At 36.7% G+C, this 23,431-nt stretch overlaps 1 protein-coding gene across 1 annotated transcript in view; it reads left to right on the top strand.

The window, feature by feature from the left end:
• The window catches only part of THSD7A (thrombospondin type 1 domain containing 7A), a 309,979-nt gene that overhangs the window by 264,066 nt on the left and 22,482 nt on the right, over positions 1 to 23,431 (top strand). The window contains exons 14-16 of the mRNA XM_081147876.1: positions 13,266 to 13,444; positions 17,826 to 17,959; positions 22,032 to 22,185. Of these exons, the coding sequence (XP_081004002.1) occupies positions 13,266 to 13,444; positions 17,826 to 17,959; positions 22,032 to 22,185 (467 nt within the window). The remainder of the gene's footprint in view (positions 1 to 13,265; positions 13,445 to 17,825; positions 17,960 to 22,031; positions 22,186 to 23,431) is intronic.

Here is a 23,431-nt window from a genome sequence, read left to right as displayed (position 1 = left end):
TTACCCTCTGTGTCAAACAGCATAGCTGCGATAAATTAGTGCCAGGAAAACTGCAAATGTACTTCTCATTCTGAGATGATATGATGATAATGCATAAGGTCAGAATTAGCCATTAAAATATAAAATTGAAGATTACTTTAAAAGTATATTTCTCCTGGAATATAGCCGGTAAGTGTTTGCTCACATTTTACATTGTTATGCGCAGTGAGTCACCAAGATAATCATTTGTTTTTCACATAACCTGTAAGCTTTCGGAAGGATTCTCATATCTTCTCACTTTTACCCTGTTCTGCTAATTAGATGCACGAGTGCTTCTGTAAGCCACTTAACCGGCAATCTTATTTTTAGAAGAAACTTTTAAAATATCCCGAGACTGTCACAAAAATGTTTGATTACTTAAAAAAAGTAAAAGCACAAAAATATTCTAAATTGGCCAGAGGCTTCCTAACTTAGCATTGTTGATTCAAAGCAAGAAGAAAGCAGTATTGGATTTTGGAAGAAAAGTACGTGTAGGAAAAAGGTGGATCCATAATGGCACTGAACTTCATGGGGATTGGGAAAGGATCTAAGGTACTAAACTAAGTGAAATCTTCCAGTTTCGTTCTTTGTATCTGTCCAATATTATTCAATCTTTATTAAATCTGATCTCTGATGGATGTCTAATGGAATATTTTAGTGTTTACTACTAACATATTTACTCAAAGTAAAAACTGGGGAAATGGAATCTCTATTGCCTAATTCCTTTGGAAATTACTACTTTTTGAATATATGTTCTGTTGATTCTGATGGTGTTGGAGGGATGCTATAACTTCGTCACTCTTTCCTGGGCACACTCAAAATTTCACTTTCTATGTCCACCGTCTGCTCTCAGTCAAATCCGCTTTTCAGATGGATGGTAGAAATGGGGGTTTTAAGTGTTTTTCAAGAAAACTCTCTTCCTGCTTTCAGTTTAAATATAAAATTGATCTCCACATGTATGCAGAACAGAGACACTAATCCCCTACTCAATAATGGCCTTAGGGTGTTTCTATTTTCTGTGTTGTTCATCTGTGGATCATATTATCAGTTATTATACTGACAAAGCAATTCTACTTTCACCAGTTTAATTATATTATTTTAGGCCATTTCCCATGTGGTCACTCTTTATTTAATGTCTTAACTTGGGGCACAGTTCTGTTATGTCTGGGATTCCTCATAATAGTAGACTCTCCATTGAAAAGTAATGTGCCCATACTCCAGAAATCAAATCTCAAAGCATACCTTGGGAGCCACGTAAGTGTTCATCCATCCTTATACATGGTATTAAATATAGTTCCCACACAAATGCTGATATATAAATACATTTTTTGCATTTATCCTAAAAACATAATATGAATGATACACATTTTCTTTTGGTATGAAATCTCATATGGTATCACTATAGCAACAGATTTTAAATCAGTCTAAAACTAAATCACACATTTTCTAGTCACTGCTAGAATCCTCTAAGATCTTAATTGTTTCACTAGAAATTTATTGCGTGCCTAACCACATAGTACTAGATACTTCTTATGTTAATCACTTTTAAAATTTCACAGAACAAGAGGTAGAATTTCTGGAAATTTTTTCATTATATCATTTAACCTTGATATTTTAAGGACTCTTAGTGGTAACCTAGCTTATGCAAGGTACATGTATACAAGATTCCATTAAACATGAGTGATAAAATTTTATATGCTGCCCCTCGGCCCTACCCAGCTGTCCCCAAACCCCTTATCTTTCTCTGCACTTTGTATTTCTAAAGCATACCCCATTCTATAACATATCATATAATTTACTTATTTGTTATGTTTATTATTTATGTTTTATCACCTGTACATGAATATAGATTGATGAGGGTATCCTGGACTATTTAATTCACTGGTATATCCCAAGCACCTAGAACAGTAGGTGCCCAATCAATATTTGTAGAATAAATGACTGAGTGAAGGGCTGGAGAGAATTTTTGTAGTCGCATTTGATCTACAGTCAGGCTCGGACACTTTCCTTTTCCCAGACTGTCCCTCCCTCTGTTTCACATTTCTGGGAAATAATCAGAGATCGTTGAGAACAACTAAGATCTGCATAATAAGAGCTACACATGACACAAAGTTTCTATATGGTTATATATACTTATATATGCTTATCAAATAGCTGTGCTTTTCTCTACCTGCTTAATAGGAGAAGAAATAACAGCCACACACCCGCTTCAGTCAATTAGTCCTATAAAATCAACAGTGACAAGTCTCTTTATTGCCATTTAAAGCTTATTCAGAGTTGCCTAATTTGTACACTAGATTTAGACAACAGCTTACCTCTTGGTTTATATTAGTAATTGTGACAAATTGCGTTTTCCCAGCCTGTGTCTACACAACCTGTGTAAACCTGTGTTTCCCAGCCTGTGTGGTTAATTGAGACCGTGGGATGTTTATTTAACTCTCCTTGTTCCCACTCACCTTTCCTTGAGAAAATAAGGAATATGATTTCTATTTGATATATTTGAAAGAGATACTTAGAAGGTGAATTGGACCAAGTATAAAAATGCCAAATGTTGGAGTCTGGAGCTCTACGAGCTACGTCCTTCCTTCAGACACTTCTCTTCAGCCTTCGCCCTCAGCAAATGTCTTTGCTATTTCTCATTGGCAGGTGAAGCCATAGGGCACTATCAGTAAATATTCTAAAATGGAACTTAATTACATTTGTGATGTTAACATCTGTTAATATCAAGTAAGCAGAAAGGCTTATCTGCTACCTTATGATTGACTTTCCTGAACCCATGCTGTTTAATGTGCACAGCTCTCCTGTCGCCTAGAAGTTATATATTGCCGTCGCTACCTATCAGATATGCCGTAAGGAAACTCAAGGATCAGCTATTAGGTTAAACTACGTGTCACCAGTGTTTTCTTACAAGGCCAGATAGCAAATATTTTAGGCGCTGCGGTCCAAAAGGCCTCTGTCACAACTACCCAACTCTGCCATCAGACAGCAGCCGTACACCGCGTGCGAGTGAATGGTGGGCTGTGTTCCAATAAAACTTTATTGACAAAACCAGGCTGCCATTTGCCAGCTGGGATTTAACCCTTGCTATTCAAAATGTGGTCTACAGACCAGCTGCACATCACAGGGAAACCCTTGGAAATGCAGACAGTGAGCCGATGCTGCAGACCTGCTGAGCCAGAGTCTGCATGGTGACAGGATCGCCAGGGGTTTCTCTCACCCACCTCAAGTTTACTTCACCGGATCACGCAGACACTCACCGGGTTTAGTAGGGATCATGAGCTTGAACCTTGGGTGGAAAGGCTGCTGGAAATCACCTTGGGCAAAACAGTCAGTGCCTCCTATGTGATACTCAGTTGATTACCAGTGTGGGGAACAGAACATTAGGAAATGTTTGAAAATTATAAGGACAGGGCTTCGGAAGGTGAATCCCTATTCAGGTATGATTCTGAAAACAGGATGAGTCTACAGGACCTTCTGTGGAAAGGATATTGGCAATTTAGTGATCACCCTGAGGGAAGTCGTTTTCAGTTTAGACAGAGAAATAAGACAGAGCTCTAAGTTTATTTACTGCTTGGTTGGTAAACAGGATGCCCTATTTTAATAAAGCGCTGCGCACATTTCACTTTGTGCACCTAATAATTATGATTCAGTGGCTTTAACATTATCAGGACTTTGTACCACCACCTGGACATCATGCTCCGATCAGACTGTAACACTTTATTTTTAGGTCACATTACCCCTTTTAATTATTTCAGTTTGTCTTCTAACCATAGTCGCTTTGAATAGTTCAGAGTAGTTTGTCTAATGACTTATGAATGTAAGATTAATTTTTCTCTAACAGTTTTTTTTAAGATATAGTGATTTGTATTGAGTCTGACATGTTTTCTCTTTTTGCCTACTATCTTTATGAATAATATTACAGAGAACCTTCCAGACATTAATGAATGGCTTTAGCAACTGCTTTTGGAAGCATTTGTGAGATTCAAAGTGTGGCCATTAAAGTTTGATATTTTGCAAAACAAACACTTGTTGGCACCCAAGGTTGCTCTTATAGGTGATGCAGGTGTTCTGGGGGTTGGGGACCGAAGGGTCCATGATCCACCATAGGTTTTTGGCTTCACATTGGAAAGGATTCAGATATGAGCCAGCATAGAGTTCAGAGTGAAGGTGAGTTTATTAGTGAAGCTGTGAGAAAGAGAATGGGCTGCTCCGCAGGAGAACAGTCCCCTTTAGCAGAATTTGCTTCCTTTATTGAGGTTCATTTAATCAAGGGGCAGGGTATTCAGTGAGGGGGAGGAATATTCAGGATCTTCCCAGGAAAAGGGTGGAGATTTCTCAGAGGAGCTCCATCAGCCATTTGGTGTCCTTATAGGACTTTCCTTTCTCATCCTGGCAGATGATCTCAAAGTCATTATCGTGTTTAAATGATCACACTAGCTACTACAAGGAATGTAAATGCCAGGTGCTGCCTTATCAGTCAGGGACTGTAGTACACATGCCACAGGTGTGGGATGGTTTTCTATTAGAATTTATGGGAACAAAAAGGAATCATCATCAAAATTTAGAAAGGGAATACATCCTGGGTGTATCTGTGGTACAAGTGCCTAGTTAAATTAAAAAAAAAAAAAAAATCGACAAAAAACACGTGCTTGCGAGGATGTGGAGAAGAGGAAATCCTTATGCACTATTGGTGGGAATGCAGATTGGTGTAGCCACCGTGGAAAACAGCATGGAACCTCCCCCCAAAAATTAAAAATGGAGCTGCCTTTTGACCCAGTCATCATCTCATTTCTGGGAATATACCCAAAGAATCCCGAAACTCCAATCAGAAAGAATATATGCACCCCTGTGTACATAGCAGCATTATTTACAATATCCAAGATCTGAAAATAGACCAAGTACCCATCATTAGACAAGTGAATAAAAAACTGTGGTACATTTACACCATGGAATACTACACAGCTGTAAAGAAGGAAAGCTTACCCTTTGCGTTGGCATGGATGGACCTGGAGATGAGTATGCTAAGTGAAATAAGCCAGGCAGAGAAAGACAAACACCATATGATCTCACTGAAATGTTGAACCTACTGAACAAAATAAACTGACAAACCAAATAGAACCAGAGGCATAGATACATGGAACAGACTGATAGCTGTCAGAGGGGAGAGTGGAGGGGGACTGGATGAAGGAAGGTGAAGGGATTAGCCAAATAGCATATATGTATAACCCACAGACACAGACAACAGTGTAGTGGTGGCCAAAGGGAAGGGGGTGCGAGGGCTGAATGGAAGTGGGCAAAGGGGGAGACAGTGGGGACATCCGTAATAGAGTCAACAATAAAAATAAAATTAAAAAAAAATTCACATAGTACTCATTTACAAATAGATTTTAGTTCAAGAGTATATGCTTTTAGGACATGTGTGAGACAAGTGATAAAAATAATTATGAACATAGGGAGAGTAGATTCTAAAGATAACCTACCTGACCACTCAATTGTAATATAACTAGAATGTATTACTTTCTGTAATGGGATTCCACAGAAGTCTATGTAAGTTTAATATTAGAGGTTAATTAGAAACAAAATTGAATGAGAAAGTGTTCCTTATCTTTGGGGATGCTCGTATTTGAGGAAAAGCTGTTTAATGAACAGACAGAAAAGGCTATAACGAGAGTCCTATAAACAAGCTGAAATGGAGAGCCGATGTCTCTGAAAAGCTTTTTCAGTTGATGGTGTTTATTTAATGTCTAATTCATTTCAGAATTTAAGTCTTTCATTTAATAGCCCAGGTACAGCTAGTATTGCTTTTGCGGTTATCATTCACAGTGGAGATCTTTTTCCTTTCAAATGTAATGGAGAGACAGGGCTTTAAGGAACAAACTTCTCTTGAGCTAATAGTTGCAGGTTTAGAGAGACAGGGATAAAAGGAAAGGTCTATTCTGGATACTTGAGTGCAAAAAAAAGCAGTTGCCTATGGTTGAATTAAAATAAGGTATCGATACCAATATTAATCTCAGACAGGCTCCCCAAAGGAGCACTGTGGAGGTGATGATGAGAGGACTTTTGTTGGAAAATTTCCTGCGGCTACCACTCATGTCAGGTGTGAGAGAAAACCACCTGGTGTTAGCATTTTGTCCTGTGTGTTCCATGTCCTGGAAACCTCAACTCATCTATTACTTAATAACATGGTTTTCAAACTGGGCTCCACAGAGCCCCTCAGGCCAGGCTGTCAAACATGACCTGCAGTATATCCAATACACTTACTGGACTTTCTTTTCAGCTTTTTAGGAAGAAAGTATTCTGCTACTAAAATAAACTTAAATGCCATGAATAATTCATTCTTTGCAACAATAAAAAAATAAATGTGATCTTGCCTTTGTTAACAATTTCTGCTATTTTATTTCACTCTATCCTTTCCATTGGCCTCTGACCCCTTAGTCTCCCTAAAGACGTATAGAAGTGATACACTAATTTCAGTGAAATAATTAGAATGTAATCTTCCTGATGCCTATGGTAATTTTAGTGATATAACCAGATTTGTGCATTACTTATGTGGTGTTACAAGTTTTCATAATTCATAAAGATGCTAAATGACCTATGAAATTCCAGATTTACATATATTCCTATATATTAGTAAAACTCTGCAAATCCAACATAGTTTTTAAAGCTCTGTATCCTATTAGTTGAGTTTAGTCTCATTCCTAGTATGCAGGTCTTTTTCTACTTCAAAGCATCATCACAATGGTCATGTACACCTAGGGACTTGTTTTTATAAATGCGTGAAGAAGGCATTATACATTAGCCATAGGCCAGATCGGTGGACTCAAAAAATAACCTGGTAACACACCAACAAATGTGTGGGAGTTTTACATTTAAGTGTGAAAAAAAATCTTTACTAGTATTTACTCTTCATGTCTATCCCATTTCTTCATAATTGCATTGAAGGTCAGTTTAGCCCTTAGAAGAAATTTTGTTAACTTCCACCAAAAATCAAAATTGACTCCTCTTATGTTCTTTTTAAATAGGTATTAAAACAAAAAACAAAAAACCTCAAGTTTTCCACATAACAGTTTACCCTTCCTTTGCCATAGCTTAACCTTTAAAACATAATGTGAGAAGAAGAAATTTTCTTAAGTTTGGGGATTTTGTTTTTTAATTTGTTTCTTTGCATTTGAATTTTTTCATATTTGGAAATGGGCATAAGAAAGCCTACTTTAAAAATATTAAAAAATATTAAAACTCTGTCCAGCTCAAAACATGAATCCAATTTTAATGCATTGTAATTACAACCTATGGATGATCCAATTCTTACTTGTTCGGTGAGATGCTATAGGAAAAAGTCATTAAGTATAGAAATGCAATATCTCAGTCATCTTCTTAGAGATTCATAGTTCCTATTGGAAAAAAAATAAAGCCCAGGGTAAAGAGAACTGTTCCACCCAGTTTAATGCAATAATTTTCTTAGTCACTTAACCACTGAATGCTTTTTTGCAAAATTTATGTTTAAATGTATTACAATCCAGCAAACTAGTGTTTAAAGATCATCTTTTGGAAATACTTCTATGACAATATATGATTTTCATTGATTGAAATAATAGAGCCTTGCATTAGATGAAGTTAAAAATAAATCACTCTAATTAGTTTCAAAGTTAATTTATCTCCCATTACTACATTTTCATAATCTGAACACTCCGTCAAATATATTTATATTACTGGCAAAATCCTATTCCCAAAGTGACTTTTGTAGAATTTATCTCTGATGTTTAATACAGTACTAGTTAAAATTATGAATGTTGAATTTGGTGAGACAGTCAGTAAATGCCTTAATGCATGAAATTATTCCTCAGGTTTTATTTTGGTTGAATAAGTAAACTATAGGTACAGGTTCTTACAAAAATAAGTTTATTTCATTTTTTAATAAAATGTATGTTGGAAAGTAGAATGCAGTTTCCGCACTGACTTCCTAGAGTTAGGCCAAACAGCACAGGTTAAGGGCTCAGGTCTCTACATGACTGTTCTCACTTCAGACATCAGCTACAAGTTTGGGAGTCCCCAGGCTAACCTTATTATTGACAAACTGGCTACAGACTTGAGGGCTCCCACTACCCCATTAGATTCATTAATTTCCTGGAATGACTCAGAGAACTCAGGAAAGAACCATGCTTAAAATTATAGTTTTATTATAGCAAAAGGATACAATCAGAACCAGCCAAAAGAAGAGACACAAAGTCAAGGTCTGGGAAGGTCCCAAACACAAGGCTTCCATGTTCTCTTCCTTGGAGCCAGGAGGCATCACCCTCCCTGCACATAAATGTGTATAATCAACCAGGAAACTCACCTGAGCTTTGGTGTCTAGAGTTGTCATTGAGGTTTCATCACATAGGCATGATTGATTGAATCGCTGGCCACATGTTTGAACTTAATCTTCCCTCCCCAGAGGTTGATCAGATATCATGCGGCTTAAAGCCCCAACCCTCTAACTACCTAGTTGGTCTTTGGATGTTACCAGTCCCCCTAACCAGACATCTTTTTAGCATAAGCTCATCTTTAGTCCAAGGGACCTACCATAATTAACAACGATACTCTTATCACTCAAAAAATTTCAGGGTTTGGAGGCTATCTCCCAGTAATCAGGGTCAAAGACCAGCCAAATTCTTTATTATACAACAGAAAGCTTTAGAGTTTTTCATTAAATGTGGGGGGAAAAAATCTTTACTAGTATTTACTCTTCATGTCTATACTATTTCATCATAATTGCATCAAAGGTCAGTTTAGCCCTTACAAGAAATTTTGTTAACTTCCATTAAAAAACAAAATTCTCCTCTTTTAAGAAATGGCCCTGATAATGAACTTATACATAGATGTATCTATGAATCTGAATGTGCCTTATCATTGAGTAAACTCCCAGTGTTGGAATAATACTATCAACAGAACCCCACAGCCATTAACACTGATACTGAAATTTCCTGGGAACCTATAAGTACTTAGCAGAAGGAAGAGATATGCTTTCATATGTATATAAAACAAATATAAATGAAAATTAATATAGCATTGCATTGTAGTAATATCAATTTACCTGAACACTTCCCTATGAAAATTTTAATTGCCCCGTGTTGCTTCATTACTTTTGGTACATTGAATATATGAGTTTGGGTAGAACATTTGATTTTAGGACTTTGGATTTAAACATAGTTGTCTGGTTTCCCTGGGTTATCTAGTTATCAGCTTTTAATATATTACAAAATAACATTCTGTTCATTTTGGAATATTTTCATTTTTTTAAATAGTTTTAAACCCATAATGACAACAATAGATAAAGTGACATCTAAATTTTCTCATTCCTGATTGCAGTTATATGCATATAATACGCATTTAAGTAGGAGAGATTTTTTTTAGGTCACTTTGGAGATCAATCCAGATGTTTCACAGAGAGTACCAGTGTTGCTCATTCACACAGCTGTAAATCAGAGCCAACCAATATTTTCCATGTGTTTTCAAAATGAATTCTTTAATCTACCAACAGTGCACCTTTCAACAGCACAATGTTCATAATTGTGAAGGTTTGAGAGCTACTTTATCTGCACATTCATAATTCAAATGAATGAGGTGATGGGATATATCTAAAAGGCACTATGTCCTCTGATTGCCCCTTAAGGCTGCTAGTGTTTTGTATCCATTTCAACCTGAAAGAGCAGTCATAGGATAGAAAAATATGATGAGAAGTCAGCAGTTTTATTTTTCCATGTGTCAAATTCAGTGTTGAACTGCTGAAAGTTTTAACACCCTAATTGTGAAGTCATTTATTTTATTCCAGCATTACTCAGAAGCCATAAATTGCTACAAGATGCCAGCCGTTTATTTGGCCTTAAAACACATCAAATGTTTCTCTCTCGATGCCCCGTGATTGTTCCGTGTTAATTGCCTTTGAGAATGGTCTTAGTCAAGAAAGCAGGGGATGCTTATCCAGCAGTTCACTACCATCATTAAGGATTTTAATTGTGCTAGACAGACATGACGGGCAATTATTGAATGTTGTTACACATCGGAAAATAAAAAGGGAGTGCTAAGCATTATATTCTCTTGCAGTTTTGTCTCAGGGCCGAAATATATCTTTTAATGATTTAATACGTTGAGTTTTATTGGAGAGATCTTTTCTGGAATATGCTGCTGAGAGATCTTGCATAAAAGTGTTAAGTGTTATTCCTTGATAATACAACATGAATCAGTCTGAGGTCATACATGTTAAATCTCACTAATGCCATAATACTTCAACAGATAAAATGGAAAGAAAGAATTTCCATTTATCTGTTACTATGTGAAGCAGTGACATGAAAGATTATGTGTTTCTACTTTCCACTACAATTACTAAATAACAAAAGGTTAGAGGTTTACTCTTAAAGTCATTTTTAAATTTAACAAGGTGGAAAAATCCAACTCTTCTAAAAATATTTGAATAACATTACCTTTGAAATACTACTGTCCTTTTGCCAAAGCTATTGATAATATTTGGAAATAATTGGGATTTTAAAAAAATATTGGACTTTTATAAACAATCAGTTTGATGTCAGAATGGCATTGATTTGGAAATTAGACATTTTTACAGTTTGATTCTATTTCTTAAACTATTACTATGCAACACAAAACTATTATGTTAAAAAATTATTACTGGCCCCATCAGAAGTTACATTTTTAAGCATCTCATGCTGTTTTAGATAAATTCATTTATTGGCTGTGCTATACGAAAAGGAGAGTGGAATTTGAAATATATTTTGACTCAGAATAGTGAGATGAGCCTTTGTTTCCTCACTTCAAGCCATAATTAAAGTCAAAGTATAAGATTTAAGTAGAAATTTGAAGGTTGTTATGCTTTTCAAAAATTTGGTATAAACATTATTGTAAAGTACTCCTTCAGTTCTTTATTGGACTTTCCTTTGGTTCATTATCAATACTCCAAAGCCGCCTTCAGTATCAGAAGCGCATTCAAAACTGAACATTCGAGTCGTCTTTCTGTCTCCGATGCTTCACAGCTGACAAAACCCAGGGTGGCACATCTGTCTTCCTGAAGATTATCTGATATTCATTCCTCCTTTTTAAATTTTTCAATTACAGTTGGCAAACAATACTGTATTATGTTCAGGTTTACAATATAGTGACTTGGACATTTGTATAACTTACGAAGCGATCCCCCAGATAAGTCTACCTTACATTTATGCTCAATTGATTTTCAACAGGTGCCGAAAAAATTCAGTGTAGAAAGAATAGTCTTTTCAGCAAATGAGCCTGGAAAAACTTGATAATCACACGCAAAAGAATGAAGTTGGATACTCTTTTATTATATATATAAATTAAATAAATCTTATAGCTACATATAAGAGCTAAAGCCATAGAACTCAGAAGAAAACAGGTGTAAATCTTCATGACCTTGACTTAGATAATAGTTTAACTGGATATGGCATCAAAAGTCAAGCAACCAAAGAAAAAATAGATAAATAGGATATCATTAATATTGAAAGCTTTTGTTCTTCAAAGGATACTAAAATTAAAAAAGACATAAAACTTTTAACAAATGTAGAAATTGGAATACTCATACCTTGCTGGTGACATTGTAAAATGGTGCAGTAACTTTGGAAAACAGTTTGGCACTTCCTCAAAGAGTGAAATTTAGTTACCATATGACCCAGCAATTTCCATTTCACTCCCAGATACATACCGAAGAGAACTGAAAGCATTTTCACACAGAAACCTGTACACAAATGTTCACAGAAGTGTTATTTATAATGTGCAAAATGTGGAAACCACTCCAATATTCACCAACTGATGAGTGAAGGAACAAAATATGATATATCCATACAATGCAATAGTCATAAAAAGGAATGACATGTGCTAAACAAAGCATAGACAGACCCTGAAAACATTATGCTAAGTGAAAGAAGCCAATCACAGAAGACCATGTAATGTTTGATTTCATATTACGAAATATCCAGAATAGGCAAATTCTTAGAGACATAAAGATAATGATTGGTTGCCAGAAGCAGGGAGGGGAAAATGGGAAGCGACTGCTAATAGGTATAGGGTTTCTTTATGTGGTGATGAAAATGTTCTGAAATTATATGGTGGCAATGGTTGCACAACTCCATAAGTATATTAAATACCAAAATGTGAGCTGACTTTTATGGTATATGAATTATATCTCAATAAAATTTTTAAAAATTTATTTAGAGTTCCGAGTACAAATTGTTTATATTATAATCTTTTTCAAAATTAAATCCTTCATGTTGATGGAAAAGGGTAAGACAGAGTGTTTTCTTGCTTTAAAAACTACTCTCCACAGTCAGAGTATATGACTCTTGACCAGAAGAATTTTGCTTTTCTTATATATTTGCCTTGAGAACAATAGTAATAAATTGATGTAATGAATCGCCAAGTTGATGGTAAGGGACTGTTCAAGAAAAATGCTCCCATTTCTCAAAACTAATCTGCAAACTATTAAGTTAATTGGCTGTATGATTTGATGGAGTGATACTGGACTAGACCTCAGAAACCTTTCCTCACGTCTCACTGTATGACCCTGAACTTGTCAATTATCTCCCTACATTTGTTTTCTTATCTGTTCAGTAGAATATCAATACCTGCCCAATATGTTTATAAGATTGTCAAGGGAATCAAATGAATACAAGATGTGAAGGTGCTTTGAAATTGTCAGCACTATAAAAATAGGAGACATTATTTATTTAACATCCTTCATTTTTCTTCTTCTGACTTGATTTTCGAAGAGAGGAAACATAAGGTGCTAAGTTAAGTGGTTCCCGTTGGATAGTGATTGAAAGGGCCTGGCTTTCTTCTTCAAGTTTCACTTGGACTCAGAAACTTGAACTTGTGTGACATTAACGGGCAGGATTTTGTAGAAAACTGTTATAATTTTTTTAGTGACTCATTCTGGCAGCATGAGAATGATATGGCAGCAGACAGGTTATTATCAATTAAACAGAACCTGTCAGGAAGTCAGAAATGCTGAAATACGGTAAGCATGAACCTAGGCAGATCACATGGCAGCTGCTCGGCCGCTATTTTAACAGAGTCACTGTGTGTATGTGTCATTTTTCTGCAAAATTTAATTTGAATCCTTAAGAGCGGAGACATCTCTGCGTTAGCGTGTGGCTGTCACGTCAAACTGGGACCCTCTAAATGAGCTTCTGGGTGGTAGTGGATGAGTGACACGAGGGAGATGGCCCTGTCTCTTCCCCCATCAGGTTACATCGAAGAGGCCTGCATCATCCCCTGCCCCTCCGACTGCAAGCTCAGCGAGTGGTCCAACTGGTCCCGCTGCAGCAAGTCCTGTGGGAGCGGCGTGAAGGTTCGCTCTAAATGGCTGCGCGAAAAACCCTATAATGGAGGAAGGCCTTGCCCCAAACTGGACCATGTCAACCAGGTATTTTCTACCACTGGGAAAAAATAAGTATTGGGATTTAGATTGATAATGATCTATTTTTCCCCAAATGGACAAAAGTAATTAATAGCCCTTGAATTAGAAATCTGACCCATTTTATTTTTAGACTAGCCTGGTTCAATACATGTATATTATTAAAATCCCAAATCAGATATATCATTTCTGTATTCTCAAGAGATTTAGTACCCTGCATATATATGCCTATGAATATAATTCAATGGAAATTAAATGAAAGCTACCTTTGAAATAATGTCAAGGTATTTAACCTGTCATAAAATTATATCTAACTTGTGTGTTAAGAGCAAGACTGTCTCATTCTTAGAGTTCCCCTAGATTCTCAGAAAAGACATCTCAATTACCAGCTACTTAAATTAAAATCAATGTAAGTATAGAGGTGCGAGTCTAACATTAGGAAATAGATGATGTGTATTCATTTAAATTTGGTTTATATAAAACATGTTTAAAAACTTCAAGACGGCCTTGAAGTCACTGAAAGTATGTTATCTATCAGTGTACTCATTGGCCTTTAATCTTATTTTGATCTTTATTTGATTTCAGATACACTTTATTAGTTGTTATTAATCGTTGTTACCTGTGTTCTATTGGAAATATAAAGTAAAAGGCTAATACAGGGGATCGTGGCTAATTTATATGTAATATAAGATGCATCAGACAATTATCATGTTTGGCCTACACTGACAGTGAATTTCACATAGTCTGTGTAGATATTAAGATGTGCATTTAAATCTAACTCACAATCAAATGAACCAAGTCATATATATGAACTAACCTCAAATGTGCAGATACATGCAGACTGCCGAATTTCAATCTCCAAACATACTGCTTACCAGCACACACGCTTCCCTTCCCAAATTAACCTAAATTTGTTCATAACAATGAAAATACACTATAGAGAAAATAAAATAAAAAACTTTTGAATAAAGGTATTAAGATGAAGAAAGTGTAGAATTAAATTCTACAGAAAGGACTCCGAAAGAATCTCGATTTTTCCCCACGTAGCTGAATTTGCCCTTAAATCCACCTGACAGTGAGTAATAAGCTACACTGCTGCCATCTATTGGTGATTGAGTTTCCCTGTTCTAGGGAATGTTTCCAGAGAAGGAAATTTAGTTCCATGACCCTAATGAAACAGATTGACTCAAATATAATGTTTGTAACACAAAACAATATTCTCTGTACATTTTGAAATCTCGAATTTGTAATAGGAAATTTAAATTTTTAATAAACTTTAATCCATGGTTCCAATAAAGATAAATGTTCTTTAACGGTGAATTTGCAAAGGCTCAAGACCTCATGCCAAGTGGTCTTTGCTATGAAAAGTCTCCCCCCTGAGCCATTTCTCTGTCACTCTCCAACTCTGATATAACCTAATGCGACGTTTGATAATGGCATCTGGGCTACTTGTTACCAGCTTACCGGTGGTTTATTGAGACATTAATGATGGAAAAATCAAAGCTAAAATCAGAAATAAGCCACTCTCAAATATGTGACTTTGAGCATAAATGTTCTACATTTAAAGAAGAAACTTTTAAGGATTTATATATCAGTAAAATATTAGAAGAGTAAGAAATATGCAAAGGTTTGTGGGAATGTTGAAAACTAAGTCACATAGACTTTTTACAGTGATACATTCCTCAATTGGTGGTACTTTGACTTGAAAATTGTGCTGAGGTTCTGTTTTCCAACTGGAAAAGCAAATCCTCACTTCTAAAGAAATACAGGTGGGTGGATGAAGGTGGGTAGATGTATCTGTCAGTCGGTCTATGGATAGGTAGATAATCCATTTACCGTTGGACCCACAAGACATTTGCAGTTATATATCAGTGCCCCAAGGTAAGCATTTTAAGGTCTATTCCTGTGTCTAAGATGTCTTCATCCTGACCACCTAATACTTTCCCTGACTCTGCTATTTGCAGTAGTTATTTGTGTATCTTAATCTTAAACAATGAGTTGGTTTTTCTCTCCCAGGACCTACAAAAAGTGTTCTAATTATTTATTAAAAAGAAAAAATAGGCTTTTCTATAGGAATAATAATATTTGAAAGTTGGAATGTGAGTTTTTCTCATTAAATATACTGACATTTTACTTGTCTCTGCTTGTCTCCCTGTCTTGATTCCTGTTGAATGTAACCGCTCCAGGCACAGGTAAGAACTCTTAAACCTCATAGTTCATAATAGGCTGCTGCTTGTTTACTGTTTTACTCCTGATTTCAGAGAATATATTTTTTCCTACGATCGTCTTTTATCTTTTACAGGGAGGAAATACCATATTTTCCATAGAATGTGTGTTCTGCAGTTGTTTCCTTTTTATTTCGTGAATGCTACCTTGTTTTTTCTCATTTTATAATCAGGGCCTGAGGTGCGGGGGTGGGAAACAAGCTTTACTTCACCAGCCTTGAAAAGGCAATGACACCTCCTGTTACTGATCTCATGCTTCTCAGAGGGAGAGTAAAGATGCAGGTGAGATAGCAGGAGGATGCTCTGCACTGGTTTGTGTTCACTCCAGTGTAGGAGATTAAAATGCGAGCCATCAAAGGATTAGGAACAATGACATTTCCCCTTCAGTTTGTCCCTTCCCCACAAGTTGTAATGTTTTAAGCATTAGAAATTAGTCGTATTTTAATACAGCACCCAATGGGAATGTGATCACTTGTGAAAAGTATAAATTCTTACTCCCACAGTGCATATTTTTTATTATTTGGAATAAGTTTACTTTGTCGCTTTACTTGGGTGTTTAGCCCACCAAAATTTACACAAAAGAATAGCTCCAAATGGCTATTTAAATCTATATTCTCTATAATTTGTTACATATTCATATGCTAGTGTGTGTGTGTGTGTGTGTGTGTGTGTGTGTGTGTGTGTGTGTGTGTAAAATAAGAAATGGAGGGGATTATTATAGATTTTAAATGATTTTTAAAAACACTTTTCTATAATGGTTGAGTCAGCCTGGCTGTGGTGGATTGTGATCTATTTATTTCCTTTGTTCAGTCATTCTTCTTATTGAAAGAAGAGCGTAATTAGTCATTGTTCTGAAATTCCTGAAACCAAACAAACCACCTCAAACTTGGGGCTGAAAGCTTTTATGGGTACCAGTGTACAAACAATTTGCTTTGTTTCAAGTGACCCTCACTGTTTTAGGCTGTAGGTGTGTCATGTGAGACCAATTTCAGGCCTTGCTTCCAAGCTCTCACTGAGGTTTGGAGATAGCTTTATTTCATGTTATTTATCTTTTAATTTCGTTTCATAAATGGAGCCCATAAAAATACAAGTTTTCATTGTTGTACATATTTGAAAAACAAGCCAAATTATATTTATTTGAAAATAGCTACTTTTATACACTTATTTAATTCAGTCATTCATTTATTCACTCATTCATTTATTCAACAAATCTCTATTGATTGCCTAACATATGAGTACCCTGGGGTAAGTATTGAAGACACACAAAACTATAAACAAGACCAATGGCATGGGAAATTATAATACTGTGTGGTGATGTTACTGGTGTTTGGGGTGCTTGGGTACCCCAAGATAGAAATCAAAAGGAACCACCAGAGAAATTTCCAGGTAAATTTTACTAAGCTAATGCTCAAGGACAAGGGAGGCAGCACAGAGGACAGGAAGGTCCTCCGAACAACTGGGGGGCGGGGGGTGCTGGCTCTGCTTGGCTGCTTTTATAAGGTGGGGACCAAGCAGGCTTGCGCACAGAGGCAGGCTTTTGAAAAAGGAGGACTTGGGAAATTTCCTGTGTCAGGGCCAAGCTCCTTCCTCCTTCAGTCCGGTTGCTTAACACCTGTCTTGGCACCTGCACTGGGAGAACCCTGACCGCTGTGAACCGCTCACTGCTGCCACCCCAGGAAAGTCCTATAGCAGTTAAACCTTGATCAACTGCATGTGCACAAGAGTGGTTTCCACTTCTGCAAGGAAGTAAGCTGGTAGAAGGGACATAAGAAAGCCTACTTCGTCATTCTTGGGCAAGGAGGAGCCGGGGTGGGGACATTTTTGCAGTCAGCTTATCCGGTGTTCCTTCTGGCCCCCTGCTGTTACTTCCCCCCCAGGCCCAAGGCCCTGTGCCGTCTCAGTCAGGCCCATACAGGGAAGCAGTAATGTACCAAATGTGGCCCAGCAAGTCAGATCTACAGCTGCAATGTAATAATGGAGCAACAGGAGACCACACAGCTAGTTCTGCCCTTTTAAGCACTAGAACTCTCAAGAAATTTCAAATAACAATGGAGAAAAATAAAATTAGCTAAAGTAAGAATATGATGATTATTATGATGCAAAGTCTTCCCTTTCACTCTGATTAGGTACCTGAGATCAGATGCTGAAAACTCTGTGTGTTTCAGGTGTATGAGGTTGTCCCATGCCAGAGTGACTGCAACCAGTACCTGTGGGTCACAGAGCCCTGGAGCGTCTGCAAGGTGACCTTTGTGAATATGCCAGATAACTGCGGAGAGGGCGTGCAAACCCGAAAAGTGAGGTGAGGCCAAATCAGTTTTCATAGGGAAGCAAAATACACACCACCTCCCAGTTTCATATGTGCCAACGTGAGCATTCACTCCTTCCCAATCTCCTAATAAACAGCCTTTAGTTTTGTTTTTAGAGAATCTGGGTTCATGGAAAACTCCAAACGATCTGCTTCAAGCAGCAGTTTCTTGTATTCGGCCTTCTGATTTAGGAAGGCCAAGAAACACTGCTGGTTTTCAAACCCCAATAACGTTTTCCTTAAAGGCCAAAGATATTTCTAACTGCATTTTAATGGTAATCTGTGGTAAACTTTTGCTCCTTTATATCTAACTGGCCAATTGTTTTAATACTTTTATCTGTTCCAGGACACCTTCCCTAAAACCCCATTGACCAAGGCTTCTGAATAATTCTGTGGCCACACTGTCTGGTAGGGTAGCCACTAGCCTCATTTGGCAATTTTCACTTTAAATTTAAACTAATTAAAATTAAAAATGTGTTTCCTCGGTCACACTAGATTCTAGTGTGTCTAGACACTAGACATTTCAAGTGCTCAGTAGCCATAGATGGCTAGAGGCTGTTCCATCAGACAGCACAGCATTTCTATCACCACAGAGTTCTAGCCAGCAGCAGTGTTCTGTGGTACCCATATCCCCCGCATTGTTATGAAAAGATCTTTTTACATGTCTGTCACTGTGATTCATCCCCATAAGTTTCTCCACACTGAGACCCTGTCATATTAATAGAAATTCCCTAACACCTAATACAAGTTTGACATTCTTAAGTTTTCTCTACAGTCTTTGCACATGATCCTTAAAGGTTCTAGAACCAGGGAAACAAATGTATGAGGTTCTGTTATTTCCACTTCACAGAGTAGATTCACAAATTCTAATTCACCAAGAACACATATCTAGTAAAGTGACACAGTTGGCATTCAAACCCAAGTCTCTTGTCAACTTTATATCAGTTTCTTCTAACCCAGCTGAGTGGCACACAGTAAAGACAAATATAAAAACATCCAGAACTTGACAACTCATGTTGTGAAGTTCATTCTCACTTAAGACCTAACTTCTCATGAATTTAATACTCATATTTTTTCATCCATTTCAGTAGGAAAATAGAACAAATTAACGTTTATCTTAAAACCTTGCACACTATGTATAACTTTGCTTCCAGTAAAAATAATTTATGGTTTCTTTTTGAAGAGCCCATCTGAACTCTCAGTTATTTTTCTGAGGAACTTTTTGAAGGTGGATGGGGAGGGGAATATAATGCGTTGATGGGGAAACAGGGAAGAAAACGAAAGAAATTCTTTTTTGCCCTTCTCCAGAATTTAAATTTTCACTTTGAATTTTAAAGTATTTTTCTTGTATTAAGAATTTGATCAGGTGTTTTTTTTGGTTAGTAAAAACTATATATAATAAGGAACTACTGTTTTTTCAGCTTTCCTTTTAACTCTGTGTACATGTTGCTTCTTTTTGCTCTGTGAATAGATATTCTTAACATTTCCAGGCACATCCCTAAACTAAGTAGCTTTTCAGAGCAACTTATTTCTTCAGGAAACATCTTTAATGCAAATAGAGAAAAGAGAAGGTCAGCGTGGGTCGTGATCTTTGGTCATGTAATAATGTTTCTGCAGTGATTGAGTAATAGACCTCCCTAACCTTATCCGCAGCTAATTAAGGTCAAGGCGCCTGCTTAGAGGCAAGGAGTGGGTGACATTTGAGAATACACGAGTCTGTGCGAGAGCAGGATTCAATAAATCCCATCTTGTCCCTTCTCTTAGGATGGTGTGACATTTCAAAGACTGGGTGGTAAAACTGATTTGCTCTGATGGGAAGAGAGATTTTTTTCACTGGCATTTTTTAAAGTGCCAGCACATTGTGATAATAAAAAAAACACAGAGTGATATGGTTATTTTTATTGTTGCTTTAGAATTCTCTGCTGACAACGCACCTCCTACTCCTACCCCTGTGGTGGGCCTCTGGCCCCGCCTTTGGCCTCCAACTGGATTCTACACTGTTTTCTACTACAGTTCAATTTTTTCACAGTCTAACTCCTTTTCATATGGAAAGGGAAAAGGCCAAGCATTAGAAAACAGCAAATGAACTTATAGTGCCTTCCTTTTGGGTCAAAACTTGATCCAAATATTTATTCTCCATTCTAGAGTAATAAAAAAAAAAATCATTAATACCAAATAAAATAAATATAACTTATAAATAATTTGAATGTCAACAATAAGGATTTTTAGCAATTGTGGCACATTCCAATGAAGGAATTTAAATGTAGTCATTAAAAATTATAACTTAGAAAAATGGCTAGCAACACAAGAACATGTCTATAATATATCTTTGGGGTTCTTTTTCTTAAATGGTACAAATAGCAGGTAAAGTTTTGTCACATTTAATGAAATAAAATACATGTTTAAATATAATAGTCTTTTTAAAGTGGTTATCTCTGATGCAATACTGCGAATTTATATTATTTATCCTGATTTTCCTAAAATGAATATGTCACTTGTGTGATAAAAATTAAAGGAACAGAAAAGCCTTTGAAAATGAAGTTTTATCTACATAGCTACATAATAGAATATTGAACATCTGTCCTTAACCCTGAATCAATAGGTAACTTTTCAAGTTAATCCTTGTACCTTGTGTCAGTACCTACCATGAATGCAATCTTTTCTTAGCAGCAAATCCCACTTTGAGCACTAACTGTCCCATTTGTTTCCATGGCCTCTCAAAGCTGCTATCGGCAGAACATTTTTTTAAAATGCCATTGAAAGTAGAAGACGTTTATAATTTAATTTTTTCTTTCAACAAGGAAATAAAATCTCTACCTTTGTGTGGTTGTGTGATTGCTCTTTTTTATGTATTTATGCAATTTATAAAAAATGCAGAGGAAGATATTTATAAAGATCATTTTTCAGGCTACAAACCTAATTAAGACATGAACAACAACAGCACCGATTTCTAGTCTGAATGTATCTCACAGGAAGACAATATTTTTTTTAATTAGGCAGCACTTCATAGAGAGGTTATTCTGCAAGGTAAATATGAGAAGACACAATGACCCCAATGATTGTAAATTCCTGAAAAGGGCTGAGATTTCAGGTATAATTGGTCATGTAATTCAACTAACAGTTTGAAGCATTGCAATGGGTTTGAGAGCTAAAGAGCTCAAGCCTTCCTTTTGGTCTCCTACAATGCAGTTCTGTTCCAATGCCCATTAATTTGGTTGACCTTCCCAAGTTCTAGGTGAGGGATAAAGTTTTTCTCTTCTACTAGAAAAGTGCCCAGAGAGATTAACTGTGATACAAGTGAAGTCTGTACTAGCCACATTAATTAGATTTCCAAAGAAATTGGGAAATGAGTAAAGAGTTCTTCATGACTGCTTACAATAGAATGAAATATAATAAAATGTTTGAATTTGTTCTGTTAAAAAGAAAACTAACCATTAAAAAGGGTCAAGATATAGAATGATCCACACAAGCACATTTAGAGAATTTGTTCTATTACTATTATAATTGTATTTTCACTTTTGGCTTAAAGTTATCAGCAGGTGGGAGGGTAAATACCTTTTTATTTGACAAAAACAATTACTTTCACAAACACTTTATGAAACCTCTCACTAGGAGATTTCAGTGTGCCTGGTCTTCCATCATATGTGAATCTACCTTCACTACACAATCCACCATTTTCTTCAGAAGAAAAAAATATTATATTCCAAAATTACAACCCCTCCGTGAATCTCTTTGGACCACGCCTCATTAGTCCTGCATCATATAGAGTGTAAATGATCCTTAAATTTCAGAGGCAGACATTTAGAGTTTACTTATACACTGCTATAATTTTTTAAAGTTGTGATGAAAACTACACAGATAATTTTTAAAATCATACCAAAGCTCTACGACTATTTATGGGAGGCAGAGATCCTTTTATGTCTTCATGTTTATTCATTAATTGCAAAGCTTCCCACCCCCGCACCCCCAACCTCATGATGCTGTCTTAGGATGACCATCTAGCCTATGGGTTGGCCATTGTTATAACTGTCCTGGTTCCTTCACTGATACGTATGTTTTCTTCTAGATGCATGCAGAACACGGCAGACGGCCCTTCTGACCATGTAGAGGATTACCTCTGCGACCCAGAAGAGATGCCCCTGGGTTCTAGAGTGTGCAAATTACCGTGTCCTGAGGATTGTGTGATATCCGAATGGGGTCCGTGGACTCGATGCACTTTGGTGAGATGATTAGCCATTTATTAACATAGAGCTTGCTCAATTCCTTACCACGAAAGCTTGAAAGATATTATTTTAAAAATCACAGTTACTAAATTACTTACCAAAGCAAGACGTATTTTCTTAGCAACTTCATTCTCTGACTGTGCCATTTAAAGTCAGCAGTGTTTCCACTCGCACTAGAACAGCTTGACCTCTTGCAAGCGTTATCCACCAGCGTCCCCCAAACCCAGTACAAACCCCTTCAGATGGGCTTATACATACCCAGCGGGTTAAGAACTGCAGCAGCGATAATGACTCCTTCCAGGTAGAGGGACAAAGAATAAATCTCTAGTAAAGGCACTGTAATGGTGTCAGGTGATTGTCATCCCTTGCTTTTGCCCAATCCATTTTATTTAAATTGTAGGAATAATCTTTCACCCAGTGGGGGTTCTGCCACAGGAGTATCCACACTAAAAGGCAAAAGATCCTGGAATGAGAGGGAGTAGGAAGAAGAAAGCTGTGCGTCAAAGAATCTCTTTCCACACGCTGACTCTGTGTGTCTTTGGGCCTGGAAAGCCAGCTGAGAGTTTCAAATCACACAAAGCTTCTAGATTTCAACAGCCCGAAGGGGCTCTTCCATGGGGCCCTGGGAAGAGAGTCATTTGAAACAGAACTGGCTGCTGATGTAGAAAATTGGGTCTACCCCTGGGCACCTTTGCAAAGCTGCACATTTCGAAATGGCATCAAAAGCACAGGGGAAAATGCATGCAATGTGGAATTAATTTGCTGAAATACAATATAGGAGAGTTTCAAAAAATTTATAATGCATGTTTTCAAGGAAAAATTAAATTTCTATTTCAGTGTTAATATTACTAAGGTGCTGATTAGCAGCCAACTGAGAGAGCAGGAGCAAAAGAGGGCTGGCAGTTGACTTGGATACAGTTAAATTGTAATAATCAACTGTCTTACAAGGGTATGTGAATGATTTTCTAATTCCATTAACATCAGGTTTGAAGTTACTGCTCCTGTTCTTAGAAGCCAAATGCTTTCAGAACAGGACTGTACCAGTAGGAGAATGCCAGCCAGTCTTTTAAGTGCTTCTGTGTTTGTGTGTATGTGTGCCTTAGGACAATAAAAATTGCTAACAGTTATTTAAAGTCACCTTAAAATGTTTTTGGGGGGAGCAAAAGACCATATTAGATAGGTGGGTGGGTAGGTAGGTAGATAGATAGATAGATAGATAGATAGATAGATAGATAGATAGATG

The sequence above is a fragment of the Miniopterus schreibersii genome, assembly GCF_964146895.1.
Source record: "Miniopterus schreibersii genome assembly, chromosome: 9".
NCBI lineage: Eukaryota > Metazoa > Chordata > Mammalia > Chiroptera > Miniopteridae > Miniopterus > Miniopterus schreibersii.
The sequence above is the reverse complement of the archived record's forward strand: the minus strand, read 5'-3'. Positions and strand labels throughout refer to the sequence as shown.